General features: G+C 40.2%; 1 protein-coding gene and 1 long non-coding RNA gene across 2 annotated transcripts; one reads left to right on the top strand and one right to left on the bottom strand.

The window, feature by feature from the left end:
* Nucleotides 1-885: 885 nt before the first annotated feature.
* LOC124056531 lies at nucleotides 886-13662 on the top strand. Its single transcript, XR_006842980.1, has 3 exons — nucleotides 886-1018; nucleotides 3239-3292; nucleotides 13603-13662. It is a non-coding gene; the product is annotated as an uncharacterized LOC124056531 (long non-coding RNA).
* On the bottom strand, nucleotides 6746-18383 carry kcnk2a (potassium channel, subfamily K, member 2a). The gene is made up of 9 exons (XM_046384066.1): nucleotides 18041-18383; nucleotides 16018-16124; nucleotides 15749-15861; nucleotides 14720-14810; nucleotides 14129-14246; nucleotides 13285-13445; nucleotides 10257-10443; nucleotides 9948-10087; nucleotides 6746-7888 (listed from the first exon to the last, which is right to left on the bottom strand). Coding segments are annotated over exons 1-9 (1251 nt in total). The 5' UTR covers nucleotides 18042-18383; the 3' UTR covers nucleotides 6746-7555.

Here is an 18383-nt window from a genome sequence, read left to right as displayed (position 1 = left end):
CCAACTCTGGAAGAGGACACGGGAAATGAGGAGACGGGTCCACTGAGCTATGTTATCACTGGCACTCGGACTGGAGAGTGTGTGTGTTTGCGTACGCTTGTGTGTGTGTCTGTCTTTAAAACGGACAGACTGACCGACTGTCAATCCCCCTGCTGTATGCATGATTTGTCCCATTCTTCACCCGACAACACTATGTAAGCAGTAGTTCTCAGGGCCAGAGGAGAGTCACTGACAGGAAGTGTCAACCAGTTTGTGTGAACAGGATGGAGGGCAAAGAGACAAAAAGAAGAGTCGCACAAATGGTGGTGCGTTTCAGTTACTTTTTAAATTATGTAATCTGTCAAAATATAACCAAGAGGCAGCTTCAGGTTCCCAGGAGTCAATTGATGGAGCAATGCATCACATGGGTACCACTTTCAAATCATCCTTTTCAAAGGGCTTATAAGCTGTAACCAAAGGCTGAAAATAGTTATTAAAACATTTAATAATGCCTTCTAATCAACTGTTGTCCATAAACAGAAGAAATTCACTCCCTTAAGTTGGAAAAAAACACCCTTCAGCTATTGTTTTCTCCTTAGTTCTCTATGAATGGATTTTAACTGATCTGTAAAGCACAAGTAAATTATTTACTGACCATTAATGGATGTATAAGTTAAAACCTATAAAACCTTTACGGCATGCCTTATTAGAAAGTGATACCAAAACATGTTCTGTTTGGTATGGGCTGATAATTGAGCAAACACTAAAGCAACAAGTAAACAAGATTTTTTTTTCTTTTCATTTTTAGGCTCATATAATCATCTTAGGACGCTACTGATAGATTTTCTTTTATAGCATTAACTACAAGTTGAGTGCACAGTATTTAACACTGCTTCTGATGTCCTGCCTTAACTCTTGTGTCATCACTGTCATTTGTCACAGGTGTGTGTTAAAAGATGCACTCAAGCACTTTTGCATTCCCTTGAAGTTGGATGTCTTATAAGACACAGATACCCTGACTTCCTGTCCCTGCTATGAGGTAAGCTCCAAAACTTCCTAAAATGCAAATTGAAAGTGTCTCTCATTAGACCCTCCGTACCTGATAAACTCTTTCAAACTTCATGCAACTAGTTTGTACCACAGGCTTCCTCTTACAGATGTCCAGTCCTTAAACAGAGACACTCATGTGGAGCTACTTGAATCATTTATAAATTTACTCTTACAAAGCACAGAAAACATATACTGCTGCTTTCACAGGCTGAGTTGTACTCATTGTGATTAGTGAATTCTCCTCGCATGCGAACTAACAAGAAACAAGGCAACTGGCAGCACACAGCAGACTCTGAAGGTCTTAAAATCTTGTTGGTTTTGAGTTTGCGTGCATGTGACGTGTTGCTATGCTGCAAAGCCACACCAACACCTGGCATCTGGGGCAGGTTAAATGAAGCACGTGTCCTGTTGAAGTTGTGTCTGTCTGCTGTCAGGGGCAACCTGCCAATATATCTGAGTGTCTGAGTCCTCTGTGAGAAGGGACAGGAAGCCTGGGCACCACCGGAGAGACAAAAGGATGACAAAGGATCTTTGGATGAGAAAGAATTGATACATGAATAAGTTTAATGAATAAATCATTCAAATGCATATTCTTAAAAGAAAAAACAGCCTAATCACCTGACCCTGTTGCCAGGAGTTTGCACTGAAACTACTGTACATTTGACTTTCAGGGGTTTGTCTTGCTGCACTCACCACCTCCTCTTGGGTGGAGAATGTTCAATTACACCCAGAGAGAACAAGCTATTTTTAAAAACCAGCGTCCCCAGGCTTTTTACAGCACACAGCACCTTTGTGGCAAAGAATCACAGAACTAAAAATAGAAACCATTAGAATGAAATCAACACAAAAGCCACTGGATGCTTCAGTTCATGTGACTCCTGTAGTTTCAGTGTTTTGAAACATTAACTTCCCTCAGGCAAATTACTTTCAGAAACGACTCATGTTGAACAAGGATGCAGAATGGCTGATACATCAGGGCTCTGCTCTGTGGAGCTGATCATAAGCTTTCTATGAAACTTGGAGGTACAGAGACATTTAGACTGTATTGGTTTTATCTGATGAGATTGTACAGCCTCTGCTACTGAGACTGATTTATTTGAGGCGCTCAAAGTAAAATGACATTTGGAGAACTCACCAGCTCACCATGTCTTTTTAATTACAGTGCCTTGATTACCGTGGATAGTCCACTGACCCCACTGTAGAGAAAGTGCTGTAATGAAATACTGAACACTGCCCTTGTGATTTTCTTTCTTTCTTATTTTATGATCTGGGTGAAGTGACTTCTGGGTGTGTCCTGTCCTGGAATGGATAGGATACTGAGCATGTGATGTGGTCCAGTGGTGCAAACTCCCAGAACCCCATAGGCCAGAGGATGGGCACTGTACTCAGCTCAGCTCAGCTCAGCTCAGCTCAGCTCAGCTCAGCTCAGCTCAGCTCAGCTCAGCTCAGCTCAACAACTCAGCTATCTATAGAGCGAATACTTGTATGAGCAGAGAAAATGCAGAGGTTTTTGTATGTATTCTGTGCTATATGTATGTAAGAGCCTGCACATGTTTTTAAATTGACTATAACAAGGTATCCTTTCTAGACATGTTTTAAAGCAACAGTTCAGTCATTCTTGCAGAGATTCATATGATGAGATCAATAGCACCAAAAGCATAAAAAAGTTAGGATTAATAGTTTTACCTGAGATTATGTGCCAGGCTATTTTTCATCACTAAATTCCTGATCATTCTGCTGTTTTGCAGAGTGACCTCACACTGATGTTACAGCACCATGCCGAGATATAGTCTGGAACATATCCCCTCGCAAAAAAAGTCAGCTATCCAGCTGCTTACAGGATTTTTAATTTAATTTATTTATATCAGGGACCGTGCACAAAATACACTACTCCTAAGAACCAGAAAAGAGGCTTTGTATCACGTTTAGCTACGCTCCATCTGTTGTCTCTGGGCCTGTAGCCATATGTTTCTGGAGAGACACAAGAGTGATGTTAATCCATCCATCCATCCATTTTCTTGACTATTTATTTGTGCAGGGTCACGAGGACCTGGAGTGCTAACCACTGGACTAATGTGCTCCCCAGTGATGTTAATCTTCTCATCTAACTCTACTCAAGATAGCAAATCAGTCTATTTCCAGAAATGTTGAACTGTTCCTATATGACAAAATGTTCTACTTTGAATAATCATTCATGTCTTCGTTACAGCTCTCGGGCTCTGCATGTCTGTCCTCCTGCACACTGAAGCTCCAACAAGTAACAGTAAGAACAACATATTTTTGTGTGGCTTCTGGGCTTTAAATGATCATATTGACCATTACCAGCAGCCAGTTTTCTGTTCTTTTATGGATCTGATTTTGATTACACCATAACCAGTCCTGTGGTTCCTGTACATCTCCTGGCTCTCGCAGCCTTGACTGACGAGATGGACCCTTACAATAGAGAAAATATCATGTGAAATGAACCAGTGTACTGTATCTGTCTGACTGTGTGCTGTTGATTCTGGTCTGCACTTCCTGCTTTGATAACTTTACCTCACGCATCATAAGACCTGCTGTCAGTGGCCAGCCACACTCATCAGACCACTGTATCCTTCAGGAAGTTTAAACACTAATAATTACTCTGTGGTTCACTGTGGCTGTGAACTGTGTGAAAGAAGAAAAGATACTGATTAATGTGCTTCCAAATATTTCATAAAGCAGAGTTATGTCTGCTGGTGGTGAGAATGAGTAGGTCATTAGTTGACAAGTTGGCAAGAAACTTTAAAACTATTGAAAATTTGACGAAATTTTATGGAATATTTGTCTAGAATTGTAAATATTCATGACTATATATTGAACATGTAAAGTTAACTATGAAGATGAAGACATTTGGGAAAACTTGCAACATTAAAAAAAATGCCAAATTAGCAGATCCTATTTGCAGTATACCCATGTATAGACAGTTATCATTTTTGTTACTGAAAAAAATTCCAGGAAAGTGACTCTCAGGCAAGAGAAAGCCCCTGAAGTTCAAACAATTATTGTACGTATTGTACTAATTATTATTACCGAGTTTAAACCTTTTTTGCTGAGAAGATGGAAGAGCTTATGGATCGAACTTCTTTTGTTGTTTGCTAATTAAAAAAAAACAAACCTGACAGATCATATGACTGAGCACTTTGAATAAAACAACAAACAGAGAAGTAATTGAAATCTGGTATATTTTCAAGTCATATATTGTACAAAAATCATTGTTACATTGTGTTTGAGTAAGCTCTACAGATAGTATTATGTATTATTTAACATGTCCTCCCAGACTCACATTAGTGTAGAAAGACACATAAATACAGTTTAGAAAAATAGTTTTCATGATCATCATCATAGAAAGCATGAACAAATCTATCACATTAGCAGAAAATGAAAAAAGTCTCAGAGTTAGTTTCATTTTAGCATAGCTAAATAAAATGATTGTGTAATGTCACATGTTTGTAGACAAAATGAACAGCAATGAGAGAAGGCAAAGGCAGAGCGAAGCAGCCACCACACAGTGTAATGGCACTACTATTGTCATTCAGTGTTAGTGCTGAACCATCCAGACTGCTACAGTTAAAAACATCTGTATCTCATCTTTCTGTTAGTTCATCTGTTGGACTTAAAAGCCTCATTTCTCACAGCTGGAAATCGGTGAGGACTGAAAAAGATCAGATAACTGGAAGTGTCCTTGATTCTTATAACATCATGAAAATTCTTACCTGCTGCTGACAGCATATCATCTGTACCATATAAAACCACAAGCTGTACCTGACAAATCATTACACACTAGATTGTGGTCAACCTAATCAAGCAGTCAGATATGAACTGGTTTCACTCGCCCTGTGTATAAGTGGGTAATGATCTAAGTGTTAAATTCTCTTGCTTGGATCGTTAAAGAGAAAAGTTTCAATGCCAAACCGTGCAGTTGTCGTTAATGTCGCATAACAACGAAATCGAAGCCTTGTGACTGGATGGACTGGTTAGCTGCTGAAGACAGAGCACGGTGTTATGTTCAAAGGCTTTCGGATCAAAGTGCAGTTTCACTGACAGGCACACACATGTGGAAGAAAATCCTCATTGTGTATTTGTGCACGTATGTGTGTGTGAGAGAGAGAAAGCTAGGCATTAAGACTGAATTTATTCCTACTGTAGTCTACTACCACTTATTCCTATTTGTAGTCTATTTTACTCGTGCTGTAACATCTGAAGCTTTCATAAGCTTTCAATGTGCAAATCCACATGTGTGAACCTCCTACCAAAGCATCACGTCTCATCAATGTAAACAAGTTTTCTCACACTCTTATCATTCAGGTCTTGCATGTCCACAGTACGTTGATTAAACCAGAGACACGATGTTCTCCAGGACATCAGGGGTACTCCAACTGACAGTGACAGATCAGATGCATTTATGTTCAACAGTTGTTTGCAAGACATGTGGCATCTTGTACTACTCAGAAATGCAGTTCACCGTGAATTATAGCAGCATTGGGCTGATCAGCAGAGAGTAAACTGAAACATTTGCTGCAGAAGAAGTAATATCAGAGCTCCGTATGATACTGATAAATGTTTAACCTACTCACATAAATGAACATTTCAAAGGGGCATTGCATCATTCATGCGTCACTGCATCAGAACATAAACATTTTCTGCTTCCAAACATTAAAACAAATTTTTAAAAAGTCAAGCCTGAAACAGTATACTCAGTCCACTGAGTCATATCAATCATATTACTATAGAAAACACAAAGTATTGGATGACTATGATCACATGTGGCTGCAGAGCCAGCAGAACTTAATGAGCACAAACAGCTGATTTAGCTTTATTGTACTGGACATAAACCGACAACACTGAGCTTATAAAACACCTCAAACCTTTTCTCAGTTGAAGTAAACAAAGTCCTTAGTGATATACCAACATATGCATGAAAACTCAGTTGTCCACTTCATAGTGTAATGTGTTTGTCCTTGGTTTGGCAAAGTAGAGTTTAAGGCACAGCGATGGAGAAGAGAATCAGAGAGACACACTTCTGGCACCTGCTTCCTCTTCTCTAAAACTGAGAAGAGATGGTGACAAAGATCAGAGAGAGAGACCTAAAAGAAGATCTAAAGACTGTAGGCTAAAATGGATGCCTGGAAACAACAGTGGGCAAGCTGTTAAGTACTGGCTACACAGCTTAGTGGGATGACAGAGATACAACTCTACAGTTACCCAAAAGCATGTTTGAATGGTAGGAAGGAAGCTGCACTGAAAAACTACTGTTTTGAAAAAGAAACATAAAAAACCTAACTGTAACCTAAGTACGAGTTAACTACTTGAACTACAAGTGACTGTGTAAATTAGAACATTTACCTACCTACAACATACATGTTGTAAAAGACTGGAGTAAATAAATGTATGTCTAATGGGACTGTTGTTTAATATAGTGGCTTGTCTTGATTGTTAGAAACCAAACCGTGAAGGGCAATTGATAACAAATTCACTATCCCACCTAGTAACCCCATTTACATAAGCTACTCTATAACCTCAACTTAGTGAAACCAGCAAGAAAGGTTTAGACTCTAAAATATGTCAAGTGGATTCAGCTGAGGTGGAAATTACATACAGAAAGAGTTTAAAATACTTTTAAGGTTCATGTTTTAGTTTTTGGTGCAGTAAAAATACATTTTACTGAGTTATTACACATAAATGTGAACTAAAATGAGCTCATATAACACATTGCCACATCTCAAGTGTAGTTCAAGAACCACCATATCAGACCACCTCAACATCTTTACATTCTGCAGTCATTTATCACAAGAGCTGCCTCTCCCTATCAGAATCCACCATATTTATGGCTCAGATATCATCAGTTCTGATACCATCACATTCAACCATATATATAACATCATTTTTCTTTTTCCTGCCTCCCACTATACTACCAACTGTCCAGTAAAGAAAGAAAATGTCAAAGACTACAAAATAAAACCCACAAAATAAAAAATGTTCATATGTTTTAAAGCTGCTTACTAAAAGTGTATACTAACTTGTTAAAATGTAAAATATACGGGTGCTGCAAACACAGACAGGCATCATGGACATTCTTTTAACTGTCAGATATAAGGTCTTTTATACTGTTTTTAAAAACTTTTTTGTCCTTTAGCAAGGGTTAACTTGTTGATATTATCCAAATAATCCCAAATAAACCCAAATAATCATCAATGAGCAAGTTTGCCTTCTTCCAAGGTGAGACTTAGTTGACACCCATGAATGCAATTTTCAATAAGATCAGCTCTGTATGTTCTTCTTCTTCTTGCTCTTTGTTTCACCAGAGAGAAGAGAGTGGGGAAGTGTCCCACTGTCAATCCACTGAAATGTTTTTACATTTCTTCTTCTTCTCATTGTCATTTCTACTCGATTTGCTAATAAAATCAGTTCATTTGGTCAAGCAGCTCTGCTCTCAGCACTGCTGCCACCAATTATGACAAATGGGAAGACTTTGGAAAGAGCTGAAAGGGTGTTGACCTTCCTCTTTCTATTTAAGGTGTTCGATGACGGAGATATCGCCTCTTTCTGGGTCCAAACCGTTCATGAACACGCCGCCGTTTCTTGTAAGAGGTGTCATGAGGCCCTGCAGCCCCGTGTCCCTCTCGTTCTTGTCATCATTGAAATTGACCGACACGGTCCTCTTGGGCAGTGTGAGTTCTGGAGCGGGGCTAAACCCCAGCTCCGAGGACAGTTTGCGTTTAATTGAGGCGGCACGCTGGAACTTATCGTAGATCTCAACGCTGACACGTCGGCGAGTTTCTTTGAACTCTGCTGAGACATTAGCGGTCCACTCTGCAGCATGAGCTCGGATCTCTCCTACCTGCAAGGAAAGAGACAGCGTAAAATAAGTTGATGGAGGGATATGCATAAATGGTGGGTGGTCGTGCCTGAAACTGTTGTATGAGATCTAAAAGAAAGAAAAGAAGAGTACAAGCGAACAACTGAATCAGCTTTTAGGGGTAATCTTTGAAGGACCTTTTTGGTTGTTTTGTGTGAGGACAGCAGTTTTGTGAGTCTGCAGTAATGTGCTTTGCTGCAGCTGTGAGTTTCCACTCAGTTCAGTGCAATGCAAAAGTCAACATGCAGAGGAGTTAAGGCTTTGCTGCAGTTTTCCATCACAGCCTTTACTGTATTAGCCAAATTTACTGTATATTCTCTCCGTATCTTAATGGATTTTGATTCAAACTGTTACTGCTCTCAAAACTGTACTTGTTGGTGCATTCATGAACATCCAGTAGATATCACATTTTTTCCTGTTACGATGTCCAAGTTTAACTGCTTTTTCTTCCACTCAGCTTGATTTTTGTTCCACAAGCTGACAAATACAATAAATCATAAATCCATGGTCCTCTACTGAGCTAGAGGACCACGACAACTTCATTTAGAGGCTGTCGGTTTTCTTAGCGCACTTTTATGTTTTTTGTTTCAGAGTGAAGCAGAGAGAGAGAGAGAGACAATGTCACTGACCAGGAAGTCAACTCAATCACATTAAAAGAACAAATCTGTTACTACACGGGATGCACACGCAGCTGAATACACTTTGAAAAAAACGATATGCATATTTCTTCGAGAGAACAGCGTGATAGTACAACAGAGGTCTTCAGTGTGTTGCAGAGGTCATGCTGCCACATGCTGCCAAATATCTGACAGTACAAAACATCTCCAAGGACAAGTAACATTGGACTTAAGTCAACACAGCGAGAGCAAACTGTATGTTCTGTACTGCACACAGTGCCATGACATTCGACAGCAGGACAGGCTAATTACTACTAATGAATACAGCCAAGTTTTCCACTGTTGCTTCTGTTTTCATTCAGGGCAGGCAGACAAAAAATAAGACTGAAACACAATCAGAATCAGAATCAGAATTCCTTTATTTATCCCTGAAGGGAAATTCTTGAACAAAAGGAAGAAGCGAGGTGTGCACAGCCTTCTGGATATTAACCAGGATAACTGTGTGCCTTAAAGGTACACCAGCATGCTTCAGTTTTCTCCTAATATCCCATAAAAACAACTGCAGCAGCCTTAGAGACAGTCTACCAACCACAAACACTTTAACCACTGCCTCGCCTCTAGTCATGACTATATTCCAGTGCCTTGTGACAATAACACATACATTTACAGGCCAGTTTGATTACGGCGTATTAGAGCAGGACTTCAGCATGAGAAAACATGGATTAGTGCACACACACACACACACACACACAATACATCATGTATCATCACTTAACAATTCCAACCAGTCTCATTTAACTAGTCAAAGATACAAGCCTTTTTTGTTGAAAAGGTTTTTAGTTATGAACTGGCTCAAAAGTATGACCAAATCTTTATTCACACTCACCTATCACCAAAAGTCAAAGTGCAGTGAACTCTAATTACAACAAACTTGTCGACTTAATCACTCTGGATGGGAACCTCCAAGCTTTTCAGTTAAGTGTCTCTGTGAAAACACCCAGATGTTCTATTTCATTTACATAACCTCTGTTATATTTAGAGCACAGACAGCTGTAGATATATTTTCTGATAAGGACATCATCAGACATTGTGCAAATCACCTTTTCTTTCTCTCTCTCTCTCTCTCTCTCCCTGAAGATGCTCACAGTAATGGTCTACAACCGTGTTTAGATAGCAGACTGTCGATTGGATTAGAAAAGAGTCTTATCATTGAAATGAAGTTAAGCAGAGGGCAAAAGTTGAGGCTGGGGCTTGGCACTGTAAGCTAGAGTGTCTCTGAGCAACACAAGGAAAGAGACAAAGACATGTACAAGGTAAAAGCACAGACAGACAAACAGGTAAGTTGACAGAAAAAAAGAAAAAGTGACACAAAGGACTTGCAATAGAAGTAAAAGAAGGTGTGAATCAAACCAACAGTCTCATACCTCTTCTTTTGTCCTCTTGGAGATGACTCTGAGCCAGTCACCTATCATGCTGAGGATGGCAGCAAAGTAGGCTAGTCCCACCAGAATCCAGAACCATACAACTGGTTTATAGTAATCTAAGTACTCTATTTCTGAGCCACCTAGACACAGGGACAGAGGCAGACAGAGGCAATGACTGTGATACATCCGACAGAATCCAAAACAGTCCACCTGATGAGATATACAGGTCTGATGCAGAGAGACTGAAAGGCTTAATGTGTCTGTCTGTCTGTCTGTATTGGTCTTCAGTCATTGGCTTTGTGTTTGTACCTGCCACAAAGTCTCCAAATCCTATGGTAGTCAGGGTGATGACCACAAAGTAAAGGGACTCCAGCGCAGACCAACCCTCGATGTGTTTAAAGATGGCTGCTGGGAGCGCCACAAACAGCAGGCAGCCAAACAACACAAACAGCAGGGTGGAGATGACGCGGATCTTTGTCTGACTGATGTCCCAGTGCTACAGGACAGAGGGACAGAAAACAAGTAATTTGACAGTGAACTTCAACTGTGCAACAGGTACCTTTACAAGTTCTAGAGCTCTGATCTGTTTGTGATCGCTATAAACATGCATGCAGCGTGGTGAATATTTCTCTAGCGGGGGAAATCAAAATGTATAATCAAAATCACACAAAGTAAGGTAAAGTGAATAATTATAATCACGTAAAGTGACTAAATGATAATATCAGTAAATGATCAAGTTGACTTTTTTAGGCAGAAAAGGCTGAAAGAGACAATAACTGTGTAACTGAGGAGGCTGTTCAAGGTTAGTGTGAGCCTTTCTGGAATGTCTCTGATAAGACAGTATTCAGGAAATTGTACAATATGACTGAATTATTTTGGGCACAAGAAAATGTGGTGATGTGGAGACACGGCTGGAGTGATTGGAACAGCTGATTTTGTTAAGAGAAGGAAAGAAATAATGTCTGTAAGTTAATGTAAAAATGAAAGTCTTTTTACATCTAATCAGTTGCTGACGCCATCTTGGATTTGTTGTTTTTTTGCTTAAAACCTAATCTAAGATAAGATAAGATAAGAACTTTATTGATCCCGCAGGAAATTGTTGTGCCAGGGTTGCAATACAAAGAAGCATACAAAAGTAGAAAGTAATTTCCCCACAAAATATAATAATATATAAAAAATAACAGAGTACTATAAAAAAAATAACAGTATATTGTATATACATGAGATATAGATAGATAACGGCAGATAAGGCGCAGAATGGCACCGGATAAGGTGCGGATACAATCTTAAAGTGTTAACTGTAGTGCAGGATAAATTGTTATTGTCCTATGTGGAGAAAGGGGATGAATTGAAGAGTTTGATAGCCACAGGGAGGAAGGACTTCCTGTGGCGTTCTGTGGGGGGTGTGACTTGTTGTTTAGGATGTTGAGCAGTTTCCTCAGCATCCTCGGCTCAGACACCTCTGAGCCGAGGATGCTGAACACTGAACTCTAAAAATAGTTGTTTCATTTATTGAATTGCACCGAGGATTAAACTGTGGAAGGAGATCTGAGCTATGGAACAGAAACTGAGGACGCCGGACTGTAAGCCTCAAATTATTTGTCTCTTCACGTTAACTGCTGGGCTGCTGGCAAGCAGGTGCTTGAAAGAGTAAATCCAGATCTAATATTGATATTTTTATGCTACAATCAACAAATTTGTCCAGCGGTTGAGGAGAGGTAGTACAAGATACTGAGTAACACTGAGAGAGTAAAGTACGATACTGAATGTTGTGTGGAAGCCAGCATAAAGGGAAGACAAAAAAACAGGCTGCTGATTTGATGCTTAAGAAGACTGAGTCTATAATTATGCTAGTGGCTCTGAGAAGACTGAGAAGTCTTATTTCACCAAGCATTTTGTGCTAACATCAGAATACTAATGCCATGCACCCAGAGACAATATTATCAATGTGCAAACCACATCCAGAGCTTTCATGTGGAGGTGCCAAAGGAGCCAAAGAAGAAAAACTGTCAATATTTTCTGTTTCACAAGGCCCAAACTGGCTCTGGACAGAAATAAAATTAAAAAAAATTTAAAAAATTATGATACCAGATGAAAAGTCAAGAGATCACCAAAGTTATTACAGTTCATCCTATATTGGACATTAAGGTGTGCAACACATTTCATGGCAATCCATCTAACATTTCATTCGGCACCAAAGACCAACAATAGATATGGTAAAACAGCTTGATGCTGTAGGCAGCAATGGCATTATTCCATAAATTGGTCCCTCGGGTGCAATAGAAAAGAAAGGACATTCACACTGGGGATAGTGCAGCAGTGGACACAGAGCAATATGGATTTGGCAAACACGCGCTTACACAATGAACTTTTGTCCTCTGTACTCAGCCTTAATCATAATATTCATTACTGAGTCCCTCGGGTGCCCTAAGAGCAGCAGAAGGAGAAACTCATTCAGATTTTCTGCTCATTTCATTCAAGACTGTAAAGCAAATTATTCATAACAGCAACCTCAAGTTTAAAAAGTTGAGCGCAAACTGTGTGAGCTTTATTTCTCTTTTTGGAATCTACAAGCTCGTAACAACATGTTAATGCCAAAGTCACTAGGGCAGCTTTATTTTCAGCCAAGTTCATCTTAGAAATAGAATTAAAAATTCAAACATGATGAAAAATGAGTACAACAACTTGAAAGTTTACTGTTGAACAGCAGCAATTATGAGACTTGCTCTTCATTCAGATAGTTTTAGCATTTTAACGAGTTTGGACCTCAGAATAAGAGACTCCAGGTACTTAGTTTGAACTCCGACGACCAACCCACTGTAAATCAAAACCAGAAATGATTAACAGTTTTAAGTTTTAAGTCTTAAGTGGAGCCGTTATGCACAGACACTGTCTCAGTATGCCACTCAGCTGCAGAATTATTCATCCAAATGTAAATTCAGGTCAAAGGCTTTGTTCTCACTGCATCTAAAGTGTGCAGGCACAGGGCTCATTTACACACACACACAGCACACACACCTACTGTCGGCCTTAGCGTGCACTAACAATATCAATTTCTAGTTTTTTTGAGTTTCTAAACCATCTTAGATCATTTCTGTTTAAAAGACATTGTCATGATCCTGAAAATGTTGAATTTGAGTCCCATTGGGGCAGCATGTGCTACAGAAACAGTAAATGTATGAGCAAAAGCTTGCAACAATATTGTATTTTTGCATCAATAGTCTCATCATATTCTATACAGTTGGCTGCAGGCAATAGCATTATAAAAATTCTCCTGTGAAAAACAGTAACATACAGAGACACCTTAAGTGTTTCTATATGTTACCTTCAGACTCACCACAAACATTTTCTCAACTCTGGCAATGCCTTTGCCGAATATGGTGCCAAGCTGATCTCCCACACCAGCCAATAGGAAGCCGAATAGAGGTATCCCAAGCAAGGCGTATACGATGCAGAAGATCCTTCCCCCTTCTGTGTGGGGCGAGATGTTCCCAAAACCTGCAGAGAGGACAGAGGGGCAAACAGACTGCAAATAAATCACCTTTTCATGAGATCAGATGAAAGATGAAAGAGATGACACACTATTTGTCTACTTGTGTCACACGATATTTTTAAAGTAAAATTTCTATTCCTTCTTTTTCTATTGTACCCTCAGATCGAACCTCTGCAGTAACAGCTTCAACAGCAGTGCTCCTACATTTAGGTGTGGTTAAGTGACTGTCTACAAAACAAAAGAAGCAAAAAAGAAAAAAGGAAGTAATAAGATAATAAGACGAGTGTAAGAAAGATCAGGAGTTAAACAGGGTAGTGTAGACATGTACACACACACACGTACACACAGTGGATCTATGGCCAAGCAGCACTGAGTATGAGTTTGATTATATCCAGAACCCTTCACCCTCCACTTCTCGCAGCAGGAAGTTATGTTGCATAACGGACCGTAACAGTTTCATTCAGATCAGTGTGCACCTAAATGGATACATGACACATTCACTTAAAAGGAAATCTATTAGATTTGATCCAACAAGCTAATACGTACTAAAGTGAGAGCTGTATCAGACAAATACACATTCGCACCATAAAGTGAAACTACTTTGTGTGGTAGTAATCAGTCTGAACCAGTGGCTGTCTGAACAAACCTAGACATGCTGTCTGTGTGTGTGTGTCTGTTTGTGTCCTACCGATGGTTGTGATAACAGTTCCAGCAAAGAAGAAGGCAGAGCTCAGGTCCCACAGGCTGCTGGGGTTGGTCAGTGTCCCTGCAGGGTTTACTCCTGACCGGATCGCAGACACAACTTGCTGGAAGGGGGAAAGAGATTTGTGTTCAAATTTGTGTTTCACATCAACATTTCATCAACAAAGAGTAAAGGGTTGGAAAAACATATATTGTGTAGCTTCCTTGCCACTGTCATGAATAACATTAGTAAACTTTTAAGCAGGTGCTTTTGAGCCGTGTGTTTCCTGTAGCAGTACAAGCAGGAACGTGTGGTTGTGTGGTTGTCTGTCCAATGAATTAAAGATGGAAATATGATTCAAAAATCTTAAACTCTCAAAGTGAATACATTAAGATGAATGTAAGTGGCCAAGAAGGGTTTAATAGTTCAGAACTGAGAGCAGGACTCAACTAGGGAAAACTAAAATAAACTCCCCAGATGTCAACGTTTCTTCATACTCCTCCTGTGAAGCTGTATGAGCTGTCCATGGTTCTGAAAGCACTGCAGCTACATGTACAAATGACTCAGATCACTCTTTGTGTAAGGTGAGTCTCACACCTTTACCAGCTCCTCCAATTCGCTTTGGTTAACACAGGGGTGTCTGGACAAGAACTCCAGCTTCTGGGACAGAATGGCCAAACGCTGGGCACTAGGACAGAGAAAGCAGAGAAAGTGAACAAGGATGAGAAAAAATGTTATTGTGTCTTCACATTTCCACCCTTCTCAAAACCCTTATTTGACCGGCTTTGACAGAGGGATAACACTCAGTGTTACTGACTAATGGCTGTACAGCACAGTCTCCTAAATTAAGAAGTTCTGTGTAAAGATAAGTTTAAACATTTTTCCATGCTGTGGTTGTCCAGTGAAGTTCAGATTTTTCCTCTATGGTGCAATCCCTTGATCTCCAGCATTTCTTCATTTTACCGTGGGGAAACTCTGAGCTATTTGATGACAGACTTAACAAACCTGGATGTCTTCAGTGTAGCTTTGAAGAAAAATCTTTTCTGACATAAATCATACAGAGATTGAATTATAGAGGCCCAATTATAGAACCCTGTGGGACTCCACAGTGAGACATTCAGATTAATTCTTACCAGTCGCAGCATCATAGCCACTGCCTTCTAGATACATCTTCACAATAAGAGCCCTACCATACACAATCATTCAGTCTATGTAGATGAAGTATTCTTTGATCAACAGCACTGAAGGCTTGTATAAGCAGCACCACAGGAGTAATATTTTACCTTATAAAGTATTTGCAAAGTATCATGATAATAGGTCATGGTCATAGCGGTCACTTAGTGTTCACAGATTCACACTGCACTTTTTAGCAGCTTAATACCTGTAATTTTCAGTGGAAGAAGAAATGCTTGAAAGGCATGAGCAATTTACAGCTAATCGACAGAAAGCAGTAATAGAATGGTGGCTAAATGGATGAATGGGTGAATAAAGGGTAGAGAGATCGATGGATGGCTCTTCTGGTAGTAAGGTACACAGAAGGACAAGAGATACACACACACACACATGCACACACGCACACACACACACACAGATGCACACGCTCACACACGTAGATATCCTGCCCACCTCTCATGAGGCTGCTCCAAGGACCTGAAGACTGCTGCTCCCATCACCAGATATAGAACCACCAGAAGAAAGATGGCTGTCACCGTCTGCCATTTCATCACTGTAGCAACCACCTATAACAGTTCAGCTGATCAATCAATTCACATTCATACATGTGGTCCCCTGAAATAACTGATGATAATAATAAGGAAAGGACACAAGGGGGGCTTTTTCCACACTATGGAATAAGCACCTTGTGAAACATAAAATAAAAAATTACTTTCTCTTACCTCACTCTCCTCCCGGGAAGTCAGTGTGATTGGTTTTGTGGAGAAGGAGAGGCGGGGCTTGGTGTTGTGAGTGGCGGATTTAGGGTCCAATAAGTCTGGAGCTGCCACTGTCAGGGAATATAGGAAAATTATATTGAGACCCCCCCCACACACACACACGTCTCCCCCGTCCCTGCTCTCTTGCTCCAGTCCAACACATTTAGCTACTAATTTTAGATGTCCTTATGAATAAATCACAAACGAGGCCCTTTAAATGGCCTTTACATCCTACCACTGGTGAAAGCATGAATCAAGCAAGCACACTGTTTCTCACATTTGTGCTGCAACACTTAGCTGTGTAATATGTGTGTGTGTGTGCTTTTATATATAAAAACAGCAAATAGTTGAAAATAAAAGATATGCTGAAAGTAAGAAGACAGAAGTTTGTGAATGCACTGCTTTCATGAGTGCATTTCTTTTAAGCGGGTGATCGAGATGTACTGTGTTTTCTATTCAATCATCAACTTCTGTATACCAAGTGTCCAAACTACAGTAGGTTTGATGAGCTGAGAAAATTAGACTAATAGCTTGATGTTCAGTCAAGGGGAGAGAGGAAGACATTAGTGGACATGGCGGCAGTATGTTACAATGTGTTACATTTTTATATACTGAATTGTTTTTGGAATATTATTCTACACATCCTTGTGAATAAAGCTTAAATCGAAACATGAGAGGTTTTGAGAAAGATAGAGAGGAGGTACTGATTTGGACAATGTATTGTGATATGACGTATACTGATAATAACCAAGCAATACCATTATATGCGTATTATGCCATAATTCAGCAACCCATTTAAGAATAACACTTGCACTAAAGGTGGCCAGTCAGATTGTAGAGGGGGGGTGTGCCACCCTGTTTGCTCCGCCCCTGGCTATTGCACAATCCTGGTATGAACGTGCATGTCCATGTGTGAGTGTGTGTGTATGAGAGATGTGTGGAGAGGGGGATGAATGAAGAAGGAGAGAGAAAAGAGAAGCAAGAGGACGGGAAAATACGGGAGGTTCAGGGTTGTCAGGATCACTCAGACAAAAGATGAGAGGAATTTTGAACAAGGAAAATTAATGAAAAGTGATGCTTCACTTAGGCAGAGGTGACATCATCTCCCGTTTTATTTACTATGAACCCCAAGACTGTTAAAACCAAAGCAACATGTTATCACCAGCTAGAATAACAATTAAACTGTACTGAAGAAATCTGATTTGTATGTGATATAGCTACACTACATAATTCCTCAAATGAACATCTGTATTGTAGTCCATACTCCTGCTGCTCTACAATAGTCCTTATACTGAATGTACAAACTTTTATTAAGATGAGAATGAAAAAAGGCCAAAAGCACCAAAGCTGATTACTTTCCATATGAGGGTTTGACCAAAACACACTACATATGCAGTATGTTCTGGTGACCGAACTTCTCTTTTATGGGTGTCACCTTAGGACCCGTTTCTGTTCCATCGGACAGTCTCACAGCACACGTCTCAATGGTCAGTGGGCTTTAGCATTCCTCTATAACATCTCAGAAAAGAGTTTTCCCTGACTTAATACCGTGTAGGAACTTACTGGAACTGATTATAGGTGCTTTTAGTTTTCTAAGGTAACAAGGATGTTGAGCATTCTTGTTACTTGACAGACATGTTTTGAGTGCAGCTGAAACCCCAGATGTTTCGCTGCTTTTGAGAAACATTTTGTTGGTTGTCTGACAAAGTTGAAATATTCTAGCTGAATAAATATTTAAAGCGGTAAAACAAACATGCAGTGGGTGCAGCTGTGCAGGAACCAGACCCGCTTGAATCAAATATAATCTCTCTCTCTCTCACACACACACACGCACACACACACACACACACAGCTCCATTTCTCCTCTTGTGGAACAACTTGCATATGCTTTTTTTGACATGCATTAAAAATGCAAACTGCAGTGCAGACAAGTTGAAACTTCACAACAATCACCAGATTGTGGATAAGTTTCAGTTTTTGTACTTACTCCTTGTTCTTGCCTAACCGATGCCCTCCGCTCTCCTCTTCTCCTCATCCGACGCTCTCACTGCGTTTAGGGGAATCTTTCCTCCTCTCCGTGCCTCCTCCCTGCGGTGCTGAAGCGGGGGGACGAACTGGCGCTCCGTGTTTCTTCTGCTCTGCGCTGATCGGACACTGATGGCTGCGCTTCACTTGGTAGTTTTATAGCACCCGCATGTAACTGTAAAGAACTCTCTCTGATCTGTCTGTCTTTCGCTCCCTCTTCTGTCAGCTCTCTAGCATCCACTCAGCTTCGTCTGCGCTCTGGCTTTTGAGCGCACCGGTGGAGCGGTGAAATAACATAGAGAGGA

This window comes from Scatophagus argus, chromosome 1 (assembly GCF_020382885.2).
Source record: "Scatophagus argus isolate fScaArg1 chromosome 1, fScaArg1.pri, whole genome shotgun sequence".
Classification (NCBI taxonomy): domain Eukaryota; kingdom Metazoa; phylum Chordata; class Actinopteri; family Scatophagidae; genus Scatophagus; species Scatophagus argus.
The sequence above is the reverse complement of the archived record's forward strand: the minus strand, read 5'-3'. Positions and strand labels throughout refer to the sequence as shown.

Excerpts from the sequence above, each read along its gene's own strand:
- kcnk2a (XM_046384066.1), bottom strand. Across the intron at positions 14,247-14,719 it reads AATTGGAGGAGCTGGTAAAG|CAAGTTGTGTCTGCGATCCG; the intron begins GTGTGAGACTCA and ends TCCCCCTTCCAG. Across the intron at positions 13,446-14,128 it reads AACTGTTATCACAACCATCG|GTTTTGGGAACATCTCGCCC; the intron begins GTAGGACACAAA and ends TCCTCTCTGCAG.